At 36.9% G+C, this 22605-nt stretch overlaps 1 protein-coding gene across 2 annotated transcripts; it reads left to right on the top strand.

Moving 5' to 3' along the window:
* The first annotated feature begins 716 nt into the window (after positions 1 to 716).
* On the top strand, positions 717 to 21024 carry LOC100254410 (homeobox protein HAT3.1). 2 transcript variants are annotated; one of them, XM_010649648.3, is made up of 9 exons: positions 717 to 907; positions 3003 to 4194; positions 6233 to 6398; positions 6567 to 6690; positions 6811 to 6923; positions 7012 to 7566; positions 18483 to 18818; positions 19862 to 19951; positions 20032 to 21024. In XM_010649648.3, the coding sequence occupies exons 2-9, from the start codon at positions 3437 to 3439 to the stop codon at positions 20041 to 20043; spliced, it is 2154 nt and encodes a 717-aa protein (XP_010647950.1). In that variant the 5' UTR covers positions 717 to 907; positions 3003 to 3436; the 3' UTR covers positions 20044 to 21024. The 2 variants fall into 2 exon arrangements, with proteins under 2 accessions (XP_010647950.1, XP_002269077.1); XM_002269041.4 differs by having other exon boundaries at positions 20027 to 21024.
* The last annotated feature ends 1581 nt before the right edge of the window (positions 21025 to 22605 follow it).

Genomic DNA, 22605 nt, shown 5'->3' with positions numbered 1-22605 from the left:
CCTAGTTAAAACATCTAGCACAATTATGAAATATTTTAATGACCCATAATAGTGGGTGAATAGGTTTACATTTGTCCTTTTTAATTCATTTGAAAAAGTTGATGATTCAAATATGACATTAGTAAAAAATGGTTTAACAATAAATTGTCGCGTAGGCAAGTAACTAGTGGACATCATCGGGTAAAAGAACCTTCTAGTTCTTTAAATGATGCCTTATAATTGGTTATAACACGATGCATCGTGGAGGAGCCTAGGTGACCAAATTAATCATGCCATAATATAAACATTTTTAAGCTAGATACCGCTAGGCTACTAAGTACTTTGTTAAGAGAAGATTTATTGATTTGTAAATGCCAATGAATCTAAATATAAATTGGTTAAAATTTGACTTGATACGAAGAAACTCCGAAACTTTGATTTATCAAATGTTAAAATAGAATAAAACTAATCCAACCAACTTGAATTTGATCCATGCGACCTAAACAATCCTATTGTAATCCAATCAATCCAAATTTAATTAGAACTTCGAAAAAGGGATGTGTATTTGGGTCGAGTACCGGCTTGGATTAGGGTTCGGGTTGAATGTTTATTAATTTGGGTAAAGCTCACGTTCGGGTGCAAGCCCAACCCAACCCGCCCAGAGTTGGACCCGTGATTGAAACAGGCCCCATCTAGCCCAGCCTTCTACTAGAAAGAGCGAAAGGAAGTCTCGGGAACACAAAACCAAGGGGCTCAGATCGGATGAATGAAATGAAATCAAAACAGGCACCTCTCTCACCTGGCTCTGCCCTCTGTCAAAGCTTCTACTCAGCTCAAAAGTAGATGCCCTAAGTGCCATTGTCCATTTTCATTGTTCGATCGGAACCTCACTTTCTTCATCTCTCTTTCGTTCAATGGGAAAGACAAGGTCTGTTTCTCTCGCGTTTTTCTCTTTTAGGTTTCTGTTTGCTTGCACCGAAAAATTACACGAAATGAAGGAAAGTTGTGATTTTTATTGTTTGAATTTTTTTATTTTGGTTTTCAAGAAATCGGCACTTTTGAGCATCCTAGTCCGTTCTTTCTCGAATTCGGGCACATTCGCGCTCATTTATTTGTTTATTTATTTTTTTCACTACGCGTGTGTTTGGTTGCTGAGGAAAACACGAGGAAATAGAGATTTTTGAGTTTTTTCTAATGCTTTGTTGTTGTTTTGGTGTGCGACACCTGCAAGAGTGAGCTTCTGAATCGATTCTCTTTGAGTTGCGCGCTCTTTTTTTTTTTTTTTTTGGTTTCTCTTTCATTATGCGTTTCTCTCTTGTTGCTGAGGAAAATGTGAGGAAATTATCGGTTTTATATTTTGTTTGCCTTGGTTTCCAAGACACTGTTGATTTTGCCGCAAGAGCAAGCTTCTGAATCGATTCTCTCTGTCAGTTAAGGAGACATGCGCGTACATTTGTTAATCATGTGTTTCGATTTCATTTTTCTGAGAAAACAAGGAAAAGAGAGTTTATATATTATGTTTTGTGCTGTTTTAATTTTCATTTATTGAAAATATTGCCTCAATCAAGTGTCGGGATTGATTCTCTTTCTAACAGTCGTGGAGATTTGTGTCCTCATATTTTCATATATGTTTTCAATTTGTTTGATGGTTTCTGCGTGAAGTTGATGGTTCTGCCATTGGTGTCAGCCTCTGAGTACGCTCTGTGCATATTTTTTCTCATATGTTCCTTTTTAGTTGCTGAGAAAAATGAAGGAAAATGAAGAACGAATGTTTATGTTTTATGTTGCTTTTGTTGTCGAACATAAAAAATAATTGGGTCAGGCAAGCATCTGAATCAGTTCTCTCTCTCAGATGTTGACTCATGTTAACAGTTGTTCTTTATATGGTTCTATTTGGTTGCTGAGAAATCTGAGAAACAGATAGAAAATTTTTCAATATCATGCTCTATGTTGTTTTGGTGTTCAGAAATCCAAAAATATTGCCTCAAGTGAGCTTCTGGATTGATTTGCTCTCACAGATATTGACTTGAGCACTCACATTTCTTTCTTATATGTTTGTGTTTGCTTGCTGAGAGAGCTGTAGAAAAAAAAAATGATGTTTTGGATTGTTATGTTTTGTGTTATTTGGTTTTCAAAAAAAAAATTGGAATATTTGACTCAAGTAAGCATCTGAATGGATTCTCCCTTGTTTAGATGCAGATGCACACACATTTTTCTCTTTAGGCATCTGCTTGGTTGCTGAAAAAAATTGTGGAACCAGAAGAATTTCTTTCAAGTCTACTATTAATTTTTTTATTTTTGATTTCAAGGAAATTAACATTTTGTTTTAATGAATCTTCTGAACAGACTCTTCGTTTCTTTTGCTTGCCAACACATAAAGCATATTTTTTCCTTTTATATTTTTATTTGGTTTTTTGCCCTTGAGTCAAAGTCTCTATACTTTGGGAGCTTTTGCTTCCTTTGCTTGATCTTCAGCGGTTGTTCCAGAGTAGTATTAGAGAGTTGCTCTTGGCTTGCATGGTACAAGTGTGGGAAAAAGGTGTTGGATGATGCCTCTTTGCCCGTTTTGGTGCATTTGGAGAGAATGCAATGACATAATGTTCATGGTAGAGGAGCGTTTAGATCAATCATTGAAAGATGTCTTCATAAAGTTTTTTTTTATTACGATAGAATCCCTTGGGGGTTTGATTTGTCTCTTTGGGACTTTATTATTGTAGGGTTTGTGTACCTGGTTTGCACTCAACTTCCCCTCCTTATGTTACTATTATTTCCTTCCCCCATTAAAAAAAAAAATAGTTAAAGAGGAAAATTATGTGACCTGTTTGTTGCAGTGCATGATATTCTTATCTATCTTGTATGTTGGTAAGGCATGCTTTGCTGATTTATATCTATGCAACTTAAATGGAATTAGCACATTTATAAAAGTTTCTTCATCTTCCTTCTTTCTTAGTTTATTAGTAAATTGCTGTTGTTCTAGCTTGGGTGAATCTGGAATTCTTACTAGTTTTTCCTGTTTGTTGCAGGACTATCAGATGCATGTAGCTCAGTTGCATTAGAGCTGGTTGTCATGGGTGGCATTTCCTGTTTTCATAGTCAGTTTTGAGTTTAAACCTTTTAAAGACAAATTTGGGTCTGAATTGTGTGGTTCAAGTTTATTGTGGTAAAAACAGTTACTAAGCATATAGCAGTTATGTTATTCATCGGTAATCAACCTTCCTGATATACCTGATGTATGTATCCTTTCATTATAAATATTAAATTGGTTCCATTATTGCTGGAAATACTAAGCACATAGAATTGGCGACATTTTTCAGTGAAACTGGATGTCTTGAATGTATCTACTTTTCAAGTCAGTTTTTTGGACCAAATATTCCAAATTTACTGTTGACAGAAAGTGTTGGAGCAGTGGTATTTGTGATTTTAGCTCTAGTATCTAGATATTTCTGAGACTGAGCATATGGATGCTTCCCCTGCCCAAGAGAGTAATCGGACTAGGAAAAGTTCTAGTCCTAAACAGAATATTTTAGAAGAGGCCAGAAAACTTTCTGAAAGTGTGTGTAGCGAATCGTCAGAGCAGAAACGTCCCTCTGAAAATGGACAGCATGAGCCAGCAGAAATCAGCCCTGTGCTATCCAATTGTATTGTTACTGAACAGTCAGAACTGCCTCCAGAAGATGTGGGTGATACAATATTAGGATTGCCTCCAGCAGATGTGACCAAGAATTCTCTTACTGAACATTTGGGATTGCCTCCAGAAGATGCAATCAAGAATGATGGAACTGAACAATTGGGGTTTTTTCCTGAAGTTGTGACCAAGAGTTCTATTATTGAAAAATTAGGACAATCAGAGCCACCTCCTGAAAATGTGGCCCGGTATTCTGGTCTTGACCAGTCAGGGTCAGCACCCAAAGATTTGGCCAATAAAAGAACTGCAAAACTAGTTAAAAGAAAATATAAATTGAGATCTTCAGTAAGCGGTTCCCGGGTTTTACGCTCAAGGTCACAAGAGAAACCTAAAGCTTCACAGCCAAGTGATAATTTTGTAAATGCCAGTGCTAGCAGAGAAAGGAAAGGAAGAAAGAAGAAAAGGATGAATAAAACAACTGCAGATGAATTTGCGAGAATCAGGAAACATCTTAGATATTTACTGAACAGAATGAGCTATGAGCAAAATCTGATTGATGCTTATTCTGCCGAAGGTTGGAAAGGACAAAGGTACGTGTAGTGCTCTGCAAATTGTGCCATATGTTTTGTGGTTGTAATTTTAACTTTGTAATCCTTTGTCGTTTTAATCAACTTTGGAAAGCATTTCGGTTTTATCTTTGTATGTTAGTTTGTCTTTGTGATTCAATAACATATGGAAACCTATTTTTATTAAAAAAGTAATATTAATTTGCGGTTGCTGAGAATTCAGAGGAAAAGAGAATGTGAAATATCATAAATATTTGGGGCTGGAATGGTAGTTTTACGGCTCCAACTTCTCTTCTCTTTCTTGACTATGCACAAAGGTTCTATTTTTGGACTGTGCTTTTGCAATTAGTTTCCATGCTGATGTGCGTAGCACTTGCAACACATGCCGTCTGGTTTTATTTATTTTATGTATTCTTTCTGCTTTTGAAATTTGATCTGCATTTTAATAGGAGGCTTCTTTACTATGTCTGCAGAATGTTTTGACGTAATGTTTATTTTTTTTATGTTCTCTGCTAGTTTTCTTGTCTTTTTGTTTGTTATTGCGGGTGGCATCATATTATTCAGTTAGACTGTTGAGTTTGTATGCCTGGAGTTTATTGGGCTTCTCTTGAGAATTGTCAAAATCCCACCCTAGCGTTCCAAGGTGTCACCTAGTCGTTTAAAGCATTTTAGGTAACTGGAAGTGTATTTTTATGAGAGTGGTATTAATATAGACAGTTAACTGACCTGGCAAGGACCTTGGTGCTGCCTTCAATGAGCTACCTAGATGGTCCTATTGCCTATAAGCCACCTCAGACCTGCTTACATTTGTAGATTGTTGACTCACACTTCTGTCAATAACAACCTGAGAAGTTGCTTTATTCCATTAAAGTGATATCGCATAAATCCCAATTTGGACGGGCATTCCCTGTGACAGTACAAGTGAAAATTCACCATCTTTTATTTTGTCACTTTCTACTGTATTAGTGAACTGTTTTTAACCGTTTATTTCTTTCCTATACAAGAGGATGGTATCACCTTGCCTTCAATTGCAATATTAATTATTCTTGAAGAACATGCATGCTGCCATGAACTCCATGGCAATGATTGCTACAGATTCAATACATATTTACTTATCAATGCCACTCATCTACTACTTGCACTGCTGGTAGATTTCCCCTAGAGTTTGTGGAGGATCTGAGGTGTATTTTAATTGTCATTATTTTTTGAGCCTGGGTTGCTTAGGCATGTTTGAGAATATCCAATTGGATGCTGAACTAATAGTAGATTCACAAAGGAACTCTGAACTTATATGGTAGAGCTTCGTATTGCCACTAAAGAATACTTATTGAAAAGATTAAACTTATATTTTCATAAAGGAAAAAACCTTTAAACTTTATCAGCTAAGTTTATGCAAACTTGATAAGCTTAACTCATAGTTTTAAAAGGCGCAGAAGTCTCCTATAGCTTAGGCCTAGGGCACAACACAAGCGTGCGCCTAAGTGAAGGAAAACATGACCCAAGATGCATAATAATTTTATAAAATACGATTCAAAATCTAATCCAATCAATAAAAAATTTAAGATTCCAAACATTTAAAAGAAACATTCAGCAAAAAAGTAATAAAATTATATAAATTTCAATATGCAATTAGAAATTTCAAGAATAAAAGTGTTTAAAAAGGAAAAGTAGACAAGGTGCGCCTCTTCAACAAAGGGCATGTATTGACAAGCGACATGCTACAATTAGGGAGTGGTTGTGCCTTGGGCCTAGGCGTGCTAAAAGCGTGCCTTTTAAAACTATGACTTTACTAGAGTTTTCTTTAAACCCTAAATTCCATGACTGTTTTGATTTTCAATATTTGGACCATTAATGACCACATTGAAGCAAAAAAAATGGTGTTCCAGCTCAACAAGCTTGAGTGCATGGCCTGACTTGTTCACTTTAATTTAGGAAAAAGGAAAACTTTTTGGTTTCAAACTAATCTAGTTTTGACATATATTCAAGCTTACACAGGCAATAGCTCATCTGATCACTGGTTTATCTCTAATTATTGCTTCTGACTATTCTTGTTCCTTTGCAGTGTGGAAAAATTAAAGCCAGAGAAGGAACTTCAACGTGCCTCATCTGAAATTTCTCGTCGCAAACTGCAAATACGTGATCTATTTCAACATCTTGATTCATTATGTGCTGAAGGAAGGTTTCCAGAATCTTTATTTGATTCTGAAGGGCAGATTGACAGTGAGGATGTAGGAGAAGCCTTTCGATCATAACCAATGCTGACTGTTTTGTAGAATTTTTTATTTTTATTTTAATTTATTAATTAATTTATTTTTGTTTGGATGTTATTTTTGTTTCTGATAGTAGATAACTAGGAATTCTTACAAGTGCTTAGATGTGATTTCCTCTTATTCCAGATATTCTGTGCTAAATGTGAGTCCAAAGACATGTCTGCTGATAATGACATAATACTCTGTGACGGTGCTTGTGATCGTGGATTTCACCAGTTTTGTCTGGAACCGCCATTGTTAAAAGAAGAAAGTAACATCCAACTCATTCATTTGATGCTAATAAATTTGAATTAGTGGTTCTTGAATCACTTATTTTTTCATTTATGTTTTCTTATGGTGTTTATTATTATTCTTTATTTTATTATTGCAGTTCCTCCTGATGACGAGGGTTGGCTGTGCCCTGCATGTGATTGCAAAGTTGACTGCATGGACCTGCTTAATGACTCTCAAGGAACAAAACTTTCTGTAATTGATAGCTGGGAGGTCAATTACAAAATCTCCAGTTTTTTCTAAATTATATCACAAGTTTGCTTTACTTATAGCCTCAATGTGCTCTTTTTCCCCTATGCAGAAGGTTTTTCCTGAGGCAGCTGCAGCTGGGAATAACCAGGATAACAACTCTGGATTTTCATCAGATGATTCTGAGGATAATGATTATGACCCCGATTGTCCAGAGGTTGATGAGAAGGGTCAGGGAGATAAGTCAAGTTCTGATAAATTTGATGAATCTGATGAATTTGACGAATCTGATGAATCTGATTTCACTTCTGCATCTGATGATATGGTGGTCTCACCAAATAATGAGCAGTGTTTGGGGCTTCCTTCTGATGATTCAGAGGATGATGATTTTGATCCTGATGCTCCAGAAATTGATGAACAGGTTAATCAGGGGAGTTCAAGTTCTGATTTTACATCTGACTCCGAGGATTTTACTGCCACTTTAGATCGCAGAAACTTCTCTGACAACGAGGATGGTCTTGATGAGCAAAGAAGATTTGGTAGGAAGAAGAAAGATACTTTAAAGGATGAGCTCTTATCCGTGTTAGAGTCAAATTCTGGTCAAGATAATGCACCTCTGTCTGCAAAGAGACATGTAGAAAGGCTGGATTACAAAAAGCTGCATGATGTGAGTGCTCATGATTCTCCATTCTCATCACATGCATCAGCTGGATTCACCAATTTAAAAATTAGATTCATGCACAACATAATGCAAAATGCAATTGTGAACCCATTCATCACCATTTAAATTTTTAAGAGGGCTTCCTCATCAAATGCTCTTTCAATCTAAATGCCTTCAATTGCATTATTTGAACTAAACTCCTAGCCATCTAATGTTGATTGTAGTTGTAATGGTTATTACGATCTGTAAGAACTGATGACCCCACTTTGCATCTCTTCTTCACATATCCTCCAAACTCGATGGATCTTCAACCTGCCATGTGAGTAAACCCCTATTGAGCATAGCTAGTTGGTGGAAGAATCTTATATCTCAATCCCTCTCCATTAGCTAAACTATCCTAGATTTTTGTCTAGTTGATTTCTTCCATCACCAATTTATTATATATATATATCTCCATGCTTCTTGTCTGCACCTCTTCCAATAGCTACCACCCTCGAGTTTTGGCTGTAGCCAATTTCTTCCATCTCCACGAATATATGATGTATATCCTTTGCCTTTCTTGTCATCTGCCTCTTCTGCCAATTACCTTCTATTCCTCTTGTTATTTTGTTGTGTGCAGGTTTGAAATATGTGAATGTAACATGATGTTGATTTAAGAGTTATACATTTTGTTTCACTGAAAATACCAAAATGGCACTTGAAATGAATTTGATAATGCTGGTTTAAATGAAAAATTTGTCTCTTTGGTTCCAAAAGAATAGGAAGTGGTTACACCATGACTGGTATTTTGAACAAGGTGGTATGAGAATTTTTTCCGTGAACTGAAAATTGCTTTGTGGTAGGTATGTAAATTTTTGGATTTGTCAGTGGATGTTTAAGCTTTAGATTTAGAAGTGCAATGCTGGTTTATTGTGCAAATTGGATACTGAAAAGGTTTATTACTAGGTTCACAGTTTCTTACTTGCCTTATAAAGAGAACGGTGGGGAGAGAAGGGTAATGGATGGCATTATTTCAAAGGTTTCCTTCTCCATCATATTTAATGGAAGTTCTTCTGGTTTCTTTCAAAGTTCAAAAGGTTTTAGTTGGGGCACTGCTGTTTTAACATTATAGATTAATTCAATCCCTTTGACATCTGAGTGTAAATTTATTGAGTTTTTGAGGGTGGAGGCAATGAAGGTGTATGGTCTATTTTTTGTGTGGAGAGGGAGTGGTTACACCACTGTTGCTTTTAAATGGTTTTTGGATAATTGTCAATTTAAGTTTAAGCAAGTTGGCCATTTAGCATAGAATTTTTGTCCTAGGACATGGAAGCTCTTTCTTCTTCTTGCTACTTGGTCTACCTTGGGAGCTTATTATAAGTTTTAGTGGCTTAAGACTTCGTTATTTGAAAGAGTGGATTAGGACTATTAGTGTATGGATACAATTTTATCTTTAAGGAAGGATGGTGGAGGGCGAAGGATCTGCTGCTGATCATTAAAAAGCACTCATGTATGCCTCCCTATAAACTTTGTTTGGCTTTCTAGCATTCAATTCTAGTTGCTTGCTAGATTGTTTGGGAGGCTTTGAAGAGTCCCTTTTTACTCCCCTTCTTCGGGGAATGAAATGGGGATGGAATTTTGATTGGAAGATGGTGTGGTTTTTTGAGAGAATATGGTGGCTTTGGGGTTTAGAAATGAATGTATGAAGCTATTTTGGGAAAATGGTTTTGGAGATATATGGTGCAGGGGCCTGGAGGGAGGATTGTGAAATGTAGTGGAGTAGTTTTAATTAAGGGGAATTGGTCAAGGTTCAAAGTATCAGTCAAGTCCAATACGACTTGGTCGAGTTGTATCTGCCTCAAACCTTTCTATGTTGAGACAAATACCCAATACCATCTTAAACACAAACTTGGCCAAGAATCGGTTGAATCGGTCAAGATTCCCAGCTGACTCAGTTGAATAGTTGAATTATCCAAATATTCCCCAGTTTTGCCTAGAAATCATTTTTTTCTCCTTTCAAATCACAACAATGAGCAACCAAAATTGAGAAATATTTGAAAAATCAAAGATTCTCTTCAAAAGGAAGGGTTTCGAAACCCACGACTCTACCCATAATGAAGAAGAAGAAGGAAGACAACCTTTTTTTCGGTGATGTCGTTGTGGTGGTGATTGTTTGACCGGTGAGAAACATCAGATTCTTCCATTGACAATGATCTCTACGTGGTGGTGTTGCCTCTCTTTGCTTTATCTCCATAGTGTCACTACTGTGGTGTGGGTGTGCACTGCAGAGGCTCTTTACCTTTGCCAAATTGGGTACTCTCTCTTCGTGGTTTGGGATAGGGAATTTGACGAAAAGGGGAAAGTGTATTACTTTATGTAAGAGTGATTTATTATTTAAAATGCTCATGTGTGTTATGAATTGCATCAATTTGCCTTATACGCCAATAGTGCTTGGAATCGAGAATTTGAAGATAACTATTTTATATGTTATGGTATGAATTGCTTTAATTTAATTAATGTATTATTTTATATGGTAATGTTACCATATATGGTGTATTATTTTATATGCTAATTTATTGTTAATAATATATTGAAACAATTCCAAATATTATTATATTAATATGTTTTTAAGTTTATTAGTTTCTAAAGTTTATTTAATTATATTTGTTTTTTTAGATAATTTACATAATATTTTTATAATTTCTTGTACTTCTTAATCTATCTTATTTTGTGTATTGTCGGATTCCGAGTTGAGATGCTGAGACCGATGTGCCTTGGAACCCTCCGAGTCAATGATTGATACCGTTAATTTGAACCATGGAATTGGTTGAAGGAAGGCAAGTGATTATTGTGGGACTGGTGCAGTGCTTTCTCAGTTGGAATGTAAAATCTTGTCAAGTGTGTTGCATGTGAAGTTTGGGATGGTAGAAGGATTAGTTTTTGAAAGTTGGTGTTCCCCACATTTATGGAATTATCATGATCAAGTAATTGTGGCTCAATGATGTTATTTCTTGGAGGATGGAACAAAATGTGTTGGAATGTATGATTGAAACTTTTGTGATTGAGAGGTCTATATTGGTTGTCATAAGGAGAGTGGAGGAAGATAAATATTGTGTGACCTAGCAATAGACAAGGTATCTTTTTAGTCAAGTTTTACATTAGCATTCGTTGAAAGAAGGTTTGGTATCCATGGGTTTCTTACCAAGGTTGCTTTTTGCACTTGGACCATGATTCTTGTGAAGTTTCTAGCAGTGGGTCATTTATGAAGTAAGAATTGATACATACCTAATCCATATATAATGTTCAAAAGAGATGTGGGGTTAATATATCATCTATTTTTGCATTTTGGGGCTGCTTTGGGAATATGACCTTTCATCATCTCTCCATTTGAGATTGAAGAATGCTTCAGAGTGCTAGACAGTAATGTTGGGTTGGCATTTTGTGGGTGGTGCTATAGATCTTTGTGGAGTAATGTCTTGCATTAGGTGTTTGAATGTGTTTTGTTGGGAATGAAATAGAAGTTGAGAATAAGGAAAGATTGATGCATTGGGGTTGCTGATTGCAGAACTTCTTGTGGCATGGTAGTGGTCACATTAGCTCTTAGCTAGCAGAATGTCACGGACTTAATCGTTCACTAAGCTCGTGCGGCACTTAGGCAAGTCAAGATGCTTGAGCTTGCTAAGTCAGCCTTGCTCTCAATGCTTAGCTTGCTAGGCTAAGACGCTCACGACTCGAAAGCTTAAGAAGCTTAGTAGGCAACTCTTTAAAGAGTGGAAGCTCTTATTAACTCAAGGAAGCCTTTACAAGTGCTTGGATGCTCACTTACTTGGTTAGGAAGTGATTTGGGTGGTGCCTTGGCCAAATGAGGGCCTCACCTATTTATAGGCACCAATGGAACTATCTGGAACCTTGGAGGGTTCCTTACAAATCAAGAATATTCTAGAACATCCTACCCTATTCTATGTACAACCCTATGTACAAGAATATACAAGAGATTCCTAGAAGTCTCTAGAAAGCCTTGGACTCCTCTCATGCCTTCCACCATAGTGTAGAGATGTGTGGACATCTCTAGGCATTTCTAGAACCTTCCACACTCTTCCCACCAATGGCTTAGTGTAGATGGTTCTAGGAGTCTCCAGAAGCTTCCCTCCTCCTATATAAGCCCATGGGGAGGGTCAATATGAAGCATCTTGTGACAAGAAGCTCCTGTTGAGGAATCAGGGTTACCAGGTTCAAGTTTCAGGCTTACTAATACATAATTCTTAGGGGAGGGGTTGTGCTTTAATGATTTTTCATGATCCTACAAAGGGGTGATAGTGTGTTTCTTCACCATCCAAAAAAGGAAAATATAAGTAACAGTGGTACAGGTAGTAACTTTACTAGGATTTAATCAAAAGCTTGATATAGATTCATATAAGCTAGGTGAGCATGCTTAAGCTTACTCTAGTGAGAAGCTAAGTTGAGCCAAGCATTAATAATTTGACTTGTGATATTGTAGACACTATTTTGTTTAACATAGGTTTATTTGAAACTATCAATATATGAAAATATCAATGAAAATGTTAACAAAATTTGATATTAGATATTCTTAGGGACATCAGGGGGTTGTGGAGCGATCCTTAGTGCATTGGTAGAGATTTCAATGTGGTTAGATTTCCTAGAGAGAGAAATAACTCAACAATCTCTTCTGTAATGAGGCATTTTTCAAAGGTCATTGAAAAGCTCCATTTGAGGGATTTACCCTTGGCTGGGGGGTGTTTTACTTGGTGTGGTGGCCTGAATAGTGGATCCTCGTCTAGGCTAAATCGTTTCTTAGTCTTAGAAGAGTGAGGGATTCATTTTAATGGTCTCTCTCTTAGAAGAGTGGGGCGCCTAATAGGGCCTCCTCCGTTTGGGATGGGGTGGAGGAGAAAATGAGGAGGAAGCTTGCTCTTTGGAAGCGTCAATTTCTGTCCAAAGGAGGGAGAATTACTCTCATTAAGAGCACGCTGGCCAGCATTCCTTTGTATCAAATGTCATTATTCCGCATGCCTAAATCAGTGGCAAGAAGACTGGAAAAGCTTCAAAGGAATTTTTTGTGGGGAGGAGCCAATGGGGGGAATAAGGCTCATCTAATCAAGTGGGAGGTAGTGTGTATGGATAAAAAGAAGGGAGGGTTGGGGTTAAGAAAGTTAATTTGGTTAAACAAAGCTCTCCTAGGCAAATGGATTTGGAGGTTTGCGCGGGCTAAGGAGGAGCTGTGGAAAAAAGTGCTTGAGGCTAAGTATGGGCAAGAGGAGTTTGGGTGGAGAACAAGGAAGGCAAATGGGGTGTTTGGGGTTGGTGTGTGGAAGGAAATTTTGAAGGAGTCCACTTGGTGTTGGGATAACATGGTGTTCAAGGTGGGAAAAGGCAATAAAGTAAGGTTTTGGATTGATCCTTGGTGTGGAAACAACGTGCTGTCCGAAGCCTTCCCGGACCTCTTCTCCATGGCTGCCCAAAGGAACGTCACTGTGGAGGATTATTGGGATCAGAATCTGAGTCAAGGAGGGTGGAGTTTAAGACTGTTGAGAGACTTCAATGATTGGGAATTGGGGTTGGTGGACAATATGTTAGTTGAGTTGAGGAATTATAGAGTAACTATGGAGGAAGATTCGGTTTTTTGGAGGGGAGGAGCGGACGGGTTGTTTAAAGTTAAGGAAGCGTATAGGGTGTTGATTAATGCTGATGAAGCGGTTTTCCCTCATAGCAATGTTTGGGTGGCCAAAGTTCCAACAAAAATTATTTTCTTTGCTTGGGAAGCTACTTGGGGGAAGGTTCTTACATTGGATAGGTTGCAGAGAAGAGGATGACACCTCCCTAATCGGTGCTTCTTGTGTGGATGTGAAGAGGAAACTATCAATCATATGTTAATTCATTGTACGGTGGCAAAAGGTTTATGGGATATTATTCTTGGGTTGTGTGGTGTTCAGTGGGTCTTTCCTAATTCTGTAAAGGAGGTTCTTAGTAGTTGGAAAGGCTCTTTTGTGGGGAGAAAAAGGAAGAAAGTGTGGAAGTCCATCCCGCTTTTCATTTTTTGGACAATTTGGAAGGAGAGGAATAGGCTTGCCTTTAAAGGGGGTGTGTTAGCCTTTCAGAAATTAAAGACTTCGTTTGTGTATAATTTTTGGGGTTGGGCTAAAGTGTACATTGATATGGAGTCGAATTCCCTTATAGGTTTCTTGGAGTGGATAGCTTCCAAGTAGGGGTTGGGTTCTTTTGTTTTTTGGATTAGGGTTTGCAGCCTTGTATACTCCCTGTATGCTCTTTGGCTTTTTGCCTTCGTTAATATAATCGTTTTCTTATAAAAAAAAAATGGTCTCTCTCAGAAGTTGTTGCCTAGGCCTACGTCAGATCATCCCCTCATTCTTCTAGATGGAGGGGGGATCGGAAGTGGTAAATCTCCCTTTGGTTTTGAGAACATGTGGCTGAGAGTGGAAGGGTTCAAACATCTGGTCAAGAGTTGGTGGACATGCTACACTTTTAGTGGCTCGTTTAGCCACATCTTAGCCTACAAGCTAAAGGCGTTGAAGTAGGATCTCAAAACCTAGAACAAAGAGGTGATTAGGAATGTCTCCTCCAACAAAGAGGCTGCCCTCTCTCAGATTGGTTATTGGGATGCCAAAGGAATAGATTTGGGACTGTCCCATGAAGAGTTGAAGGCTAGAAGAAGGGTTGTGGAGGACTTTAGTAAGTGGACAAGTATGGAAGAGATTTTGTGGAGGCAGGAGTCATGGTAGCTATGGCTGAAGGAAGGTGATAAAAAATTCATGGCTTTTCCACAAGATGGTTAATGTCTGGAGGAGGAATTATTTGGTTGCTATCAAAGTGAATGGAAGAAGGTTGACAAGGGAAGATGAGGTAAAGGAGGAGGTGGTTTAACTCTTTCCAAAGAGTTTTGTCAAAAATTGATGACTGGAGGCCAAGTATCAGTGGGTTGCCCTTTTTGGTTTTGGATAGTGAAGAAGCGAGGGCCTTGAAGAATTCTTTTTTGTAAGGAGAGATCCTTGCTACCCTTTTCAATTTGTGTGGAGATAAGGTGCATGATTCAGATGGGTTTTCCATGGCTTTTTGGCAATTTTGTTGGGATATTGTAAAGTTTGAAGTGATGGACTTTTTGCTGAATTTCATCATTCGGGTCTCTTTGAGAGAAGACTTAACACTACTTTTATTGTGCTCATTCCTAAGAAAGGGGGTGCAGAGGATTTGAGGGACTTTCGACCTATTAGCTTGGTGAGCCTTTATAAGCTTCTAGCTAAAGTCTTGGGTAATAGGTTGAAAAGAGTGGTTGAGAGAGTAGTTTCAAATTCCCAACATGCTTTTGTGGAGGGTAGACTAATCTTGGATGCAATCCTCATAGCTAATGATGCCTTAGATTCAAGGTATAAAAGCCCTGAAAGGGGGTTATTTGCAAATTGGGCATTGAAAAGGCCTATGGCCATGTGAATTGGGAGTTCTTATTAGCAGTCATGGAAAAAATGGGCTTTCGGGCCAAGTGGGTTTGGTGGATGAGGTGGTGCATTTCCTTTGCTCGCTTTTCAGTTCCGATTAATGAAACTTCTATTGGCTTTTTTGCTAGTTCTAGAGGGCTAAGACAGGGAGACCCCCTTTCCTCTTTTCTTTTCATTTTGGCAATGGAGACGCTTTCTAGTATATTGAAGAAGGGTTTGGAAGGAGGCTTCATTAAGGGTTTCTTGGCTAGTAGGAGAGGAGTGGGAAGGGCAGTGTCCCATTTCCTTTTTCCTAATGATACTTTGATTTTCAGTGACTCAAACAAGGAGCATTTAGAGGCCTTGAGTTGGACATTCATGTGGTTCGAGGCAATCTCTGGCTTAAAGATTAATTTGGACAAAAGCAAGCTAATCCCAATTGGAGAGGTCTTTAACATAAAAGATTTGGCCAGGGTGTTTGGGTGCAAAGTGGATTCTCTTCCTTCTACTTATTTGGGTTTTCCCTTGGGAGCCCCCTTCAAATCTATTCATGCTTGGGATGTAGTGGAGGAAGGATTTCAGAGAAGACTTGCTTTGTGGTAGAGACAGTACTTGTCAAAAGTGGGGAGACTGACGTTATTAAAGAGCACTTTATCTAGTCTGCCTATCTATTTCATATCTTTATTTGTGATCCCCTGTAAGGTAAGTCTTAGATTGGAGAAGATTCAAAGAGACTTCCTTTGAGGGGGAGGAGAGCTCCAAAGAAGGCCTCATCTTGTAAGATGGTTAATTGTTGGCTTGGAAAAAAAGGAAGGGGGCCTGGGAGTTAGGAAGTTATCTCTTCAAAATAAGGTCCTTCTTGGGAAGTGGTGTTGGAGATTTGCTTTTGAGAATGATTCCTTTTAGAAATAGGAAAAGGGGATGAGTCTTTGGAAGATGATTTGATGTGGGTGGAAGGGGTTCTATGACAAGATTGACTTTAGGGTGGGAGATGGCAAGAGGGTAAGGTTTTGAAAAGATAGGTGGTGTGGGGAGGAACCTTTAGCTGTGTCATGTCTAGAACCGTTTTCAATTGCAACTGATAAAGAAGTTTGGGTAGATCAGATGTGGGAACAAGTTGGGGAGATTGGTTGTTGAAATTTAGTGTTCACAAGATGGATAAATGATTGGGAGTTAGGTGAGGTGGAAGGGTTGCTTAGAAGATTGTAAGAGCATGTAATTAGTGGAAGAGTAGAAGATGTTATAATTTGGCAGTTGGTGAAAGGGGGCACCTTTTCTGTCAAATCTTTTTACTCCTCCTTAGAAAGTTGTTTTTCAAAAGGTTTCCACACAAGCTTGGTGTGGAATCCTTAGGTGCCGATGAAAGTCAGCTTCTTTGCTTGGGAAGCAGTTTGGAAAAAAATTCTAACTCTAGGGGTTGGAGTCTTCCAAACAAATGTTATTTGTGTAAGGGTGAAGAGGAGTCAACAAACCATATTCTCCTTCATTGTCCTAAGGCAAGCATGTTGTGACACCTTATTTTGGCTCTATTTGATGTTCAGTGGGTGATGTCGTTCTCAATCATGGATCTATCTTGGGGAGGGTGAGTGTTGGAACCCCTGGTTCACAAGATAGATCCATGATTGGGAGTTAGATGAGATATTGGCATTTTTCAAGAAATTATGACATAGGTGACTTGTAATGGTATAGAGGCTAAGATGGTTTGCAGAACACAAGAAGTGGTTATTGACTTATTTCTTAGTTAAGTATTTTTATTCCTTGTTTTCCATTGAAAGTTCAAGGGCGTTCCCTAGAAGCATGATTTGGAATCCTTGGGTCCCTATGAGGGTGGTTTTGTTCGCTTGGGGAGCTACATGGGGGAGGATTTTAATGTTAACCTAGCTTAAAAGGAGGGGTTGGAGAATACCAAATAGATGCTATTTGTGTAAAGGAGGCAAAGAAACAGTTGATCATATACCTTTTTATTGTTTTAAAGTAGTTGTGTTGTGGCATCTTGTTTATGCTCTTTTTTGAGATAGAATTGGTGATGCACTCCACCAGGAGAGAGGTCCTTTTAAGCTAGAATGGATCCTTTGTAAGGAAGAAGCAGAATAAAGTTTGGAGAGATGCTCTCTTATGTTTATTTTTTACCATCTTGAAAAAAAGAAATGGAAGAGCTTTTTGAAAAATTAGAAAAGGGCGGCATGGTTTGTTTATGGACAAGAAGTGCAGGAAGGTGTGGAGAATGGGTCCATTATACTTGTTCTGGATAGTTTGGAAGGCTAGAAATAGAATTGCCTTTGAGGGGGAAGAGCTGTCAATCCAAAGTTGAAAAAGTTCTTTTATTTGTTGTCTTTTGTTGGAAGCAAAGGGGTGTATAGATGATGTTCCTCTAACTCTTTTTGGTTTTCTAGATTGGTTGGGCCTTTGGTGAGGGTGGTTTGGCTTAATTCATTCTTATTTTGTAACTTTGGTCTTTCAATGTTTTTGTTGGTGGTAGCTGTATACGTTTTGTATACCATGTGTTGCTATTTTGGTGGCCCTTATTAATATATCTTTCTTTTCATCTATCAAAAAAAAATTGAAAAAAGGAACCAAGCTTTCAAGCAAACCTTCATGTGCATTTTTTAGGAGTGGGTAATGTGCATAGGTGATAACTGTTTGTCCATGTTGGTTTTCATTGATTGGTTGGGCTTTAAGTGAAGTGAGGGGGTTGTTTTCTGTGTTATCCCTTAGCTTTGTTTGCCCTTGTGGCACCTTTGTATACAACATGCATACCTTTGTGCTCCCTTTTGTTAGGCACTATTAATATATTCTATCTTTGCCTATCCAAAGAGAAAAAAGAGACGTGGAATGGTTAAGCTCGATTGTAAGGTTTAGGATGGTTAGGCTTGAGATTAGTGTGATGTTGAACCGCATAAAAAGTCATAGCTATGCATCCTCATTGAAGCCTACTGGTTTTTTGATGAGATGACTAATACCTTGTTTTTTATTTTTTATTTTTGAAGTAAAAATGATTTCACACTTGTATAGCAAGGAAAAAAAATAAAAAAATCAAAACCAATATATACTGACTTGTACTACAATGACAACAATACAGAAAATTTAGTAGACATGTTTGAGCTACCCTCGAGTTTCTCCCTTGCAAAGCTGTTGGGAGGAAAATTATGAAAATGTCAGACATGCCATGGATATCTTGCACATTCTTCTCCACCCCCTAAATGCACTTTCTTTTTCCTTATTTTTTTTTAGTGTTCTACATCTTGGACTTGATCTTTGATTTATTATTGTTCATTTTCTTCTGTCTAGACGAGGGATATGAATATATGGTGCACATTAATTCAGAGGAACCAACAGCATCCACTACATCCCACCTGAAAAAACAAAATTACCTCCCTTATGGTCCCTCTCTGCTGTGCTTTCTTGTTTTCATTATAGTTTTTGATGTTCTTCAATGGTAGTTTGTATCCCTTTCTCCCTGTTTCACCTTTTTTTCTCATTCTTTGATTTGTCAAGGAGGCATATGGAAATGTTTCTTCTGATTCAAGTGATGATGAAGACTGGACAGAGAATGTTATACCAAGAAAGAGGAAGAATCTTAGTGGTAATGTTGCCTCAGTGTCACCAAATGGAAACACTTCAATCACTGAGAATGGGACAAATACCAAGGACATAAAGCACGACTTGGAAGCAGCTGGATGCACTCCCAAGCGAAGAACTCGTCAGAAGCTGAACTTTGAAAGCACAAATAATTCACTTGCTGAGTCACATAAAGATTCTCGAAGTCCTGGTTCTACTGGTGAAAAAAGTGGGCAATCATCATATAAAAAACTTGGAGAAGCTGTAACTGAGGTATTATTTGCAAGTTTTTCATATAAAGCTTCTAAATCTAGCAGTAGATGTGGTCAATATTCTATTTCCTCATTTCAACTGGAATTTGAGATATTTTGTTACTTTTCTTTGCTTTGTTGTAAGTCATCTTAACTTGGTGGTTGTGGAGGACTATCGTGTCTTCATCAATGCCAGAAGATGTCTTTTTATCAGTAAGATGCAGTAGGAAATGGTTATGGACAAAAGCAGAAACTTTCTGTACATTTAACCCGAAAAAGTAGATGCTGGACATTTATCTTGTTTAATGGTCATCTTGTTTTGTCTTGTAGTTGTCTCAGGTTCTTTGTTACTTGTATGATGAAATATAAATTAATAAAAATCTAGTCAGGGTGACCAACTAATTTTTCGGGCTTGGATGAGAAAGAATTGTGCATAATGTCATATAATTTTCTAAGAAATATCACTTGAATAACCTATTATTGCCATATGCAATGCACCAACATTCTTTGGCAAGTTGCTGCTTGTCTGTTGTTTCATTGTACACATGAGCTTCAAATCTATTTGATGTTGATCACCCTCTTCCATTTTGGTAGTCATTGAGTTAGAAAAAGGTTAACAGAGCATGATCCACCAATTGTACTATTTAATCTTGGGTTTCTCTCATGTTGAAATTTTGGGGTTTCCTTTTCCTATGTGACCCTAATTTTATCCCACTATGATAAGCCTAGTCTTTAATTCACCCTTCAGTCTTCCAAGATCAAATTGCAAAAAAAAGGGGGGGGAGGAGGATCAGTAGTACTTGGTGGATCATAAAACTGATTCCTATCTAAAACAATTGTAACATGCGGTTTGTGTATACTGATTTTTATTTTTATTTATTTTTAAGAAATAAATAGAGGCCAAGAAAGCAACAAAATAAAAGGTAGGAAGGCTTTTAGAAACAGGAAAGACTGCTTCCTTATGTTGATGTAGTTTGTAATTTAATTTTACTATGCAACATTTTTTTCCCTTTCTTTGGAAAAAAGGCTTATGATGAGGAACATATGGTCCATTGTGTTTTGCAGAGACTCTACAAATCCTTCCAGGAAAATCAGTACCCTGATCGTGCTATGAAAGAAAAATTGGCAGAAGAGCTGGGAATAACGAGCCGGCAGGTGATCCTTTGTCTCATTGCTGTTCCAGTGGGTGTAGGTTCACATTTATCTTTCTCAAAATTTTCTCTTGTCTAGGTTAGCAAATGGTTTGAGAATGCCCGTTGGAGCTTTCGCCATCGACCACCCAAGGAAGCCAGTGCGGGTAAAAGTGCTGTGAAAAAGGATGCATCCACGTCTCAAACAGATCAAAAGCCTGAGCAAGAAGTGGTTCTTAGAGAAAGTTCTCACAATGGAGTGGGAAAAAAGGAGTCGCCCAAAGCAGGTGCTTCGAAGGTAGACCGCAGCAAGGAAGCCAATGCAGGTAAAAGTGCTGTGAAAAAGGATGCATCCACGTCTCAAACAGATCAAAAGCCTGAGCAAGAAGTGGTTATTAAAGAAAGTTCTCACAATGGAGTGGGAAAAAAGGAGTCGACCAAAGCAGGTGCTTCGAAGGTAGACCGCTGCAGTGGAGCTAAGAGGAGAAGGAAATTGGCAACTGATGGAAGCCATAGACAGAAATCTTCAACTCCCAACTCTACAAGACAAAAGACAAAGTCAAATCATGAAGCATCTGAGGCAACCAATGGAAGCAGAAGGCAGAATTCTTCTACTCCCAAGTCTAGAAGGCAAAAGACTAAGTTAGCTGGTGAAGCGTCTGAGGCAACTGGTGGAAGCAGTAGACAGAATTCGTCAACCCCAAATTCTAAAAGGCGAAAAACCAAGTCAGATCATGAAGCATCTAATCCGGTCTTAAGCGGTAAGAAGATAGCAAAGACGGCAAAGAGCTCATCTGGCACACCAAAAACAAAGGAAAAGCTAAGTGACAGAATCCAAACAAGAAGTAGGAAATCTATTGCTTGAGAATTTGAGCTTTGATCATCTGAAAGAAAACTAATTTTTGCTGGTTTTATTACTTGTAAGAGCAAGATCTCATGGGAAGAGCTGCCAGAGTTAATTTTCAAGGATTCACTTTTCCTCGGAAGGTTGTCCCAATTGTTGATCGGTAATTTTAAAAAGGATAGTTCTTTTTCATGTGGGTTGCCTTGAACTCTTCTTATATTAGAGCTAAATAAAGCTGTTCAGCTAAACTAAAATCTCTTTTTGCTCGCAACGCATCCTATAAATACTAGTGTTTTTTTAGAACATCTTTCCCATGCATGTGTTAACTTGCAAAATTAGATTGAAAGTAAGAAAAAGTTATCATGAAATGCATTCTTCTGGTTAACAAAGGGATTAGATCGGGAGAGAAATTACGGCTATATTTGGGAACTGTTATTAAAAATATGTTTTTTTGGTTCCGAAGTAATGATTTTGGGTTTGTAGGAATATATTTTAATATTTTTTTTTAAGGATTGTTAACATTGTTTTAAAAATAATTGCACAAATGTAGAAAATGATTAAAAAAATATTATATATAAAATTCATATATTTTAAAATATAGAAAATAAATTGAGAATATCAATTTGTTTGATAATTGTTTTCGAAAACAGTTTTTGAAAATTGTTTTTTGCTATTTTGTAAAATAAAAGTTTATTTGAAAACTTAAAATGTTTTTAACTTAATTTTAATATTTTTTAAATATATTTTAAAAATAATTTTTATCTCTAGTGTTTTATTTTGAATTATTCTACATGTTTGTATAATTATTTTTAAAACAGTTCTTAAAAAACAAATAAAAATAAGAGAAAATAACTAAAAAATGTTTTCTAAAAACATCATTATGGACCCTGCATTTCACTCGATGCGTTTTCATTTGATGACGAAACTCGTTTTTTTATTTATTTGGTGAAATTTTGATTTTTAGAAAAAGATTTGGAGTCGTCACTTATTTTTTAAGGAAAAACAAAATAAGAAAAAAAAATCATAAGTGCAACTCTTAAAGGAAAAAAACTGATCCATGAAAAATCGAGTTTGGATCCGGAGGTAAGGTTGGAAGATATGGTGGTGAGCCTTAACACCATTCTAAGCTCATAAACATACGGTCTCTACTAAACGAATTAAGAGAATTATGATAATTAATTAATTAATTAATTATAAATACCAAGAAAAATAATCATGCAAATAAGTATGTACAAGTCATGGTGAAAATCAATATGCACAAATAATGATGAAATATAATTATAAAGAATACACAAAATAAATGACAAGAGGATTATGCAAAATGATTTATTGAACTAAATTTAAAAAAAATGGAATTAAAAAACAATAGTTTTTTAGAAATTTCAAAGGATTTTATAAAAAATGATTTTGAATTAATGATTTTAATTTATTTATTTATAAAAAAAAGAGTCAACTTATTTTCTCAATTTTAAAAAAAGTTATTTATATTTATTGTATCAAAAGAATTTATTACAAAATTTTAATTTGACCACAAAAATTGTTTTTATTTTCTTTTACTGAAAATGAATGAATTTTTATAATTTTATTTATAAAAATATTTTAATTTCTTTTCATTTAAGAAAAGAGACTTATACAAATTATTAAAAATAATATAATTTTATTACAAGGCGCCACAACTGAAAGAGTGTGTCCTTGCCCTTCATGACTTGCAAAAAGGGAAAAATAGGGCTGCCTGATTGTAGAGCAATAAGAGACATATACAAGGACTTCTATGTACCTTCTTCTTATTACCCTTCTCTCTTTCCTTTTCTCCTTTCATAATTCAGAACTTGGTG

The sequence above is a fragment of the Vitis vinifera genome, chromosome 3, assembly GCF_030704535.1.
Source record: "Vitis vinifera cultivar Pinot Noir 40024 chromosome 3, ASM3070453v1".
NCBI lineage: Eukaryota > Viridiplantae > Streptophyta > Magnoliopsida > Vitales > Vitaceae > Vitis > Vitis vinifera.
This window is presented reverse-complemented; position numbering and strand designations above follow the sequence as displayed.